Source organism: Xiphophorus hellerii, chromosome 4, assembly GCF_003331165.1.
Source record: "Xiphophorus hellerii strain 12219 chromosome 4, Xiphophorus_hellerii-4.1, whole genome shotgun sequence".
Lineage (NCBI taxonomy): Eukaryota > Metazoa > Chordata > Actinopteri > Cyprinodontiformes > Poeciliidae > Xiphophorus > Xiphophorus hellerii.
In genome coordinates this window covers 26,833,104-26,840,239 of record NC_045675.1, presented here as the reverse complement: position 1 = coordinate 26,840,239, position 7,136 = coordinate 26,833,104, and the positions used below count along the sequence as shown (strand labels likewise).

The following is a 7,136-nucleotide window of genomic DNA, read 5'->3' as shown; positions in this document are numbered from 1 at the left end:
CGTGAGAAAAAGAGTTCTGAGAAAAATATACTGGATCAAAATGTCCTTAGACATAAAATGAGTGGAGAAAAAAATTTAAATAAAAGATTTTCCTCCTTTCCCTCAGAAAGTTGTGAACTTTGGTAGGTGTTTATATAAAGTTTTGAAGTTTATTGATTACAATTTGATATAACGTCATCATAACGCCGAAAAGTTTATTTATTTAACTATTTACTTGTTGTTTTTTTGAGTGGACATTGCAGCCAGTAGAGCTCTGCATCACTGCCGGTGCGATGATGCAGAGCCGGCGATTGATCGGTCCTCCTGCTGACAGGTGGCGCTGCTGAGCCGCGACATCCCTACCGCAGAACGCCGGTGTCAGAAGGAGGAAACTGCAAACTGAAAGTGTTGGTAGAGTAGGGATAGCATTTATAATTCCAGATTTAAACATCATGGAAAATAAAAGATTAACGGATAGTTTGAATGTATACACAGGAGAGTTACTGGCTATTTCAATGGCGTTAAAATGGAGTGAAGAATTAAATGACAAGAAAGTGTTAATTTGTTCTGATTCAAGTAGTGCATTAATAAGTATTATGGAACAAGAGTCGGAAGCAAGACAAGACATATTGATAGATATAAATAAATCAATACATAAAATGGGGATACATAGATCTACTGTCAAATTTATTTGGATTCCGGCGCATATTGGAATAATTGGAAACGAATTAGCAGATACATTTGCAAAGAGTGCGAGTAAGAGAAGTGAAATTGAATTGAAAGTTAAGTATAGTAAAAGTGAGATAAAGAGTATAAGTAAAATATATTACAAGAAGAAGTGGCAGGAACAATGGGAGGGTGAAAAGAAGGCAAGGTTTTATTATAGTATTCAAAAAAAAGTGGGGGAGTGTAGAAAGGAAAATAGGAATAAACAAGAGGAAGATATTATATCTAGGTTAAGATTTGGACATGTAGGGCTAAATAGTACTTTGAAAATAATAAATAAACATAGTACGGGGTTATGTAATTTTTGTGGAAAGTTGGAAACAGTTGTACATATTTTTATGGAATGTAATAAATATAATCTAGAAAGAGAGGAATTAGTAGAAGAGTTAAATAGGAATAAAGTTAAATTAAATATTAGAGATCTGCTACAAAAATCTTCTGGAGATGTGGTTTTTAATTCCGTATTTAGGTTTCTTAGAAAAACAGGTCTAATAGGGAGATTATAGGGTTTAGGCATCTGGTTCATACTCCAGTCCAGAAGGTGGCGGTAATGCACCTGACAGTTGTTTGCCAACCGCCATAAAACAAAAAAGAAGAAGAAGAAGAAGAAGAAGAAAGTGTTGGATCCAAGCCTAAGCAAAAGTACGCCAACTTTGAGGATTTCACTAAAGGTAATAATAAGTCGGTGCCTGTCTTTGCGTCTCAATATGTTAATTTTGACAACCGCCAGCATAGTTGTTCTGTAAATTACGTTTGTACTGTAGACGTTTACACATTTAAAACAGCCAGTTAGCTGGCTAAGACATTAGCATGCTTCGATAATGCAGATTCATTCTGTTGCACTCGTTAGCTACTCGCTAGCTGCCAGTGGATGTTATAAGACGGATTAGTTTTAAGTATATTTAGCGTACTCAAGAGTCACAAGTGCACGTTTTTGTTTAAAAATATTAACATATTACGTGTTTTTACTTCCTACATGCGCAATATCTGCAATATTAGAGTAATGTTGAGGGATGTTTTAGCGTTCGCTCTCATTTTTTGTCCCTGATCTCTGCTGCTTAAAACCTGTCCTGTTCTCTGTCCTGTTTTGTCAGGATATTTCCAGTGACCAGGAAAAATGGTTCGTAGCTACGTTGCTTTTTACATTCAAAATGTCACATATATGTAAAGCATATCTAATGAATCTTTACTTATTTAATTAATGGTTGTTGTGGTTTAGTCACGCAGATATGACTCCCGGACAACCATCTTTTCACCTGAAGGCAAGTTGTGTTCCTTTTTTTGTAAAGGGTTTAGAATAGATTTATTGCAATTTATGATAATTATTGTGTTGATTGATGAGTTTTAGACCTAGTGGTATTTGTAGTATTTGATCCATCGATCACCAATCAGAGAAAAATTGACAACCCCAATCTCCTACCCATTGATTGATCTACTGATCAATCCACTCCTTATTATTAGTGTATTCGGCTACTAAGGAAATTGTACAAAGAAATTATTTGTGTAAATTTCTGAACACTATTTTAAATATTAGAAACACAATATTCAGCACAGCAACAATCAAAGTTTTAATTATTTCTGTGTTGAAAATTTAGATTTGACTAGGACATTTTAGTTAGCTAGATGACCTAGAAACTCTGTTATGGAGTAGCTTTATCTCAGTATTTTAATGTAATTTACCCTATAATTTGCAGGGCGTCTGTACCAGGTGGAGTACGCCATGGAAGCAATTGGTCACGCCGGAACGTGCCTCGGGATTCTCGCAAATGACGGAGTGCTGTTAGCAGCTGAGAGACGCAACATCCACAAACTGCTTGATGAGGTTTTCTTCTCCGAGAAGATCTACAAGCTCAACGAGTAAGAAAAACACACTGACTCCTGTTGAGGCGCTTATCAAGCTCAAATACATTCACATGCTTTCACACACTACACTCATATTCTCACACAAAAGGCCCTTTGTAATTGTAACATCTATAGAAACTCCTCAGACTCCCGTCTCCCAGGAAATAGAAACTTAGTTGATAAAATGACGTAAGACATCAGATGACCACCAGGTGCATCCGTAGTATAGTAAACGAATCTTCCCGTTTTTGATCAGATGATGTATAGACTCGGTCACATTCACACCTAGTCTGTAAGGGTAAGCGTCTCCTTTTTTAGCGCTAAAAAAGAATAAAATAAGTAAAGTCTGATTACTTGTACTGGCTGATTTTCTGCTCTGTGTGCGGTACATTTTTGATCCATTTTCAACACTCCCATTCTTACAAAAAAAAAACAACAACTGCTAATACTGTTTTTTTTTTTTTTTATTGTTTTCTTGCAGGAAAGCTAATTATTTGTGTATTCTTTCAGGGATATGGCTTGCAGTGTTGCTGGGATCACATCAGATGCTAACGTACTCACAAATGAGCTGCGACTTATTGCACAGAGGTCAGCATCGACCAGAAAAAATGTTGCAAAGCTGCCAGTGATTGATTCAAAAAGCTGAATACTGAACAAGCTGCTTCTTTAATCGTACCTAACCTGTTTCAATTCTCTCCAGATATTTATTGCAGTACCAGGAGCCGATTCCTTGCGAACAGCTGGTCACAGCTCTGTGTGACATAAAGCAAGCCTACACACAGTTTGGAGGTGAGATATTCGGGTTACTGAAGGAGATGTGGATCTGACCCAGTATAAAGTTGACTTTAGTGAACTACTGGATCACCGGCGCTTGGTGTCTCGACAGGTAAGAGACCGTTTGGCGTCTCTTTGCTGTACATGGGCTGGGACAAACACTACGGCTTCCAGTTATACCAGAGCGACCCAAGCGGTAACTACGGAGGCTGGAAGGCGACCTGTATCGGCAACAACAGTGCTGTAAGTTAAGCCTGTTGCAATAAATCAATTAATCTCGTGATAAATTTAAACAAGCTCAATAATTTCCACTTGCATGGTTTATCGATTTTTCTTTTCTTTTCTCTTTCTACCAAAAACTGGATGACAAAAATTTTCGGTCTGGTTCATTGGTCTGAACTAACCCCTTTTTTTGATGAACAATTTTGTTTTCAGAGACTTCATAATTCCTTTTATCTGTTGTTTTGTTTGTTTATTTTGGACATTTAACATTTCTTCCAGTTCCAGTGTTAAATCTTCATTAGAATTTAAAGTTTATTTATCTTTGAGAGGGCATACTTGCATTATTTTTCCGCTACAATTACTTTACTTGAAAATGGATACAAAACCACAATGTTACTATTTATTGCAATAACTTCTAGGACAATTTATTGTCCAGTAGAATTTATCGTGACAAGTCTGCTGTAAGTCTGAAATTTCTGCTGAACGTCGATGAGAGGAGCACAACCTCAGTTATAACCATCAGTGTTAGTGCACTAGATGTATTTTAATTGTTGGTGATTAAATTCCTACGGATTTCCGTTATAAAGTGAAGGTTTCAGCTAGGGATGCAAGTCATCGATTAATGAGTTAATCTTGCTTTGATTTTTATTGATCGACTAACTATTAATTGATTTTTTAAAAAAGCGTGTTTTCTCTTTTATCAAGCGGCCCGACATCTTTCCATAACATTAAATGGCTAAATGTTTTAGACTCTGCTGACGCTGCTCTGTCATGCAGCACCTCGGCTGAATAAGCTCTGTTGAAACTTAAGGAGCTCATAGAGTGTATGTATTTATAAAAACAGAACCACATGAAGTGCGTTTTCCATCCTACACCAAGCTCCATTTGGACTGTTTCTGTTTAGCCTTTAATTCTGTAGCAACTGGTTCTGCTTAAGGATCACTCTTAAGGTGGTGCCATCTGCTGGATGGCGGCGAAACTACTACAAGAAGGTTTAAGCAAATGTTATGAGTTAATCAAAGTCTGAACTAATTATGATCCATTAAACCAATATTAAGTCAATAAGTGGAACATTGTCCATTTGATGTGTATTGATGATTTCGATGGTGGCACTCATCCAAACGTTTTGCTGGCATTCTGAATTATTGCCTGTGTGGTGTTTTTGTGTTTTTATGATGTGAAGCACTTTGAACTGCCTTATTCCTGAAATGTGCTACACAAATAAGCTTGATTGATTGGCACCCCTAAAAATGGAGTTAATCTTTTCATCTGATTATTTTTCCCTTGGATGCGATTTAATTGTGTTTATCTTGGTTTCAGGCTGCTGTTTCTATGCTGAAGCAGGACTACAAAGAAGGAGAGATGACTCTGCCCTCTGCCCTGGCTTTGGCTGTCAAAGTCCTCAACAAAACAATGGACGTCAGCAAGCTCTCAGCAGAGAAAGGTGAGATCCAGAGAAACTAACTCACTACTTATAACAGGTTTATTTAAAATTGACATAAAATCCGATAAACTATGGAATTCATGAATAGAAAAATCCTCTGAACACCGTGACATAGCTCTTTGTCGCCCCGACTCTTGCAGTTGAGATCGCCACCCTGACGCGAGAAGATGGCAAAACAAGAATCAAGGTGCTGAAACAGAAGGAAGTGGAGGAACTCATCAAAAAGCACGAGGCAGAAGAGGCCAAAGCCGAAAAGGACAAAAAGGAGAAGGAGCAGAAAGAGAAAGATAAATAAGAAGAAAGCAAAGAATGTTCCTCCATTGTCTCATCAAATCCTGTATTGTTTTTGTCTTTTACAATAAATGCTTGGAAATTAATAGATGTGTTTATATTTGAGCTGTTAGCCGAAACCCAGGAATCTGACGGTTGAAGTGTGGGGGAAACTATAATATATACACCACACACATCACACTTACTGGCTCCCCTGACTAGGGCTTGTAATACATGAAATGTTACCAAAAGCGATATCAGGCACTGATTGTTCTTTTTTTTAATGAAAAGCCAACGTTTCGGAGTGCATTTCTATTCTGATATATATGTTGAGCTGTTGATGAAGCAAAATGAGTAATTTTAAGTTTATTTTAAAATTTTGATGCCAACCACTCCTGATAAAGTCCTCTGAGCATTTCGAAGGGAGACATGCCCTCAGTATCACAGATAATCCGCCATACTCATTGTTGCTATTGTTATTTTATGCAATACCTAGGGAGAATTTAGAGAGACCAATTAACCTGACAGTCATGTTTTTGGACTGTGGGAGGAAGCCGGAGTACCCGGAGAGAACCCACGCATGCACAGGGAGAACATGCAAAGTCCGGGCCGGGAATCGAACCCAGGACCTTGTTGCTGCAAGGTAACAGTGCTACCAACTGCGCCACTGTGCAGCCCCCCTAAAAAAAAGGTAGGTATTATTTTTTAAAAATGTACATTGATTTTATTATTTTACCTCATTGACTACATTCAAGGTTTTTTTTCTTTTCCATTTCAGTTTGAGATATTAAGACAATAAAATTCAAATTTGTCTGAAGATTTTCTACAGGCTTACCAGGGATGCTATTAAGCGTGAAAGATGGTGCATTCTTTTCTAACCTGGAGAGTTAAAAACAAATCTATGAACACATTCCTCAAGAAAGAGAAACTGAGCATCACACACCAACAACTTTACGAGTTTTTAAATCGAATATGCAGGTGAATACATTGAAAATAAAAAGCTAAGAAAGACAGAAACAATAACAAACAAGAAAAGACAAGTGCTTTTTCTAAAATATCCTAAAATCTCTCGTCTTCCCATTTTATAAAGGTTTTTGGTCAGACCATCATCGTACGTCATATCCTCGAAAGCTTTCTTTTGTCGTTCACTGCTACCACCACTTGGTGGCGATAGTGTTCGCATTATACCGCATTTGTAATTTCACCGTCTCGAAAAAAGTGGCTCTGATATGTTTTTTTCCAGATAACAGCAGATAAGAAATGCCAGTCGCCCGCCAATCGCACACATCCCATCATTTCTGAGCAATAACGAGACCCTGAGAGAGAATAAGACCCACATGTGCTGACAAACCACAGACTGCTGCAGGTAAATCAGAGGTTTTGGTTATTCTTAAACCGGTGTTGAATCTGCAGACGAGTTCTGAACTCAGATGTAACTTTGCGAGTCCTGTGGAGTCCAGAGCAGGTGGTAAATGTGACAGCAACCGTCTGTTTTATTGCTGAGCGGTGAAAACACGCAGTTACTCTGTAGGTGGCCGCGGCTGGACCGAAACCAGCTGCTGAGAGTGTTGAGTGTTGTCACTCCTTAGGTGAAACTGCAATATTGTAGTTCTTCGGTCTTCCTTTGTATTATTATTATTTTTTTATTCCTAAAGCCACCTGAGCAAATTCTAGGGAGAAATAAAAATTTATATTACGGCATTAGCTATCCGCTTGGTAGTAAACTGAAGGATTTGTTTCACCACTGCTTTAGCGACATGGAGGCACAATTCCAACTTATAATAAAAATGTTCCTTTTTAAACAGTTGAAACACTTTTTTAAAACCGTTTTTCCTGAGAATTCTGCATTAAGTGAAATGAATTTTGTTGGCATTTATTA

The 7,136-nt window shown here is 37.7% G+C and overlaps 1 protein-coding gene across 1 annotated transcript; it reads left to right on the top strand.

Moving 5' to 3' along the window:
• Window positions 1–309: 309 nt before the first annotated feature.
• On the top strand, window positions 310–5,364 carry psma4 (proteasome 20S subunit alpha 4). Its single transcript, XM_032561495.1, has 10 exons — window positions 310–390; window positions 1,324–1,376; window positions 1,800–1,825; window positions 1,925–1,967; window positions 2,400–2,562; window positions 3,058–3,135; window positions 3,248–3,336; window positions 3,434–3,564; window positions 4,864–4,987; window positions 5,128–5,364. Exons 3-10 carry the CDS (start codon window positions 1,823–1,825, stop codon window positions 5,280–5,282), a joined length of 786 nt encoding a protein of 261 aa, XP_032417386.1. The 5' UTR covers window positions 310–390; window positions 1,324–1,376; window positions 1,800–1,822; the 3' UTR covers window positions 5,283–5,364.
• The last annotated feature ends 1,772 nt before the right edge of the window (window positions 5,365–7,136 follow it).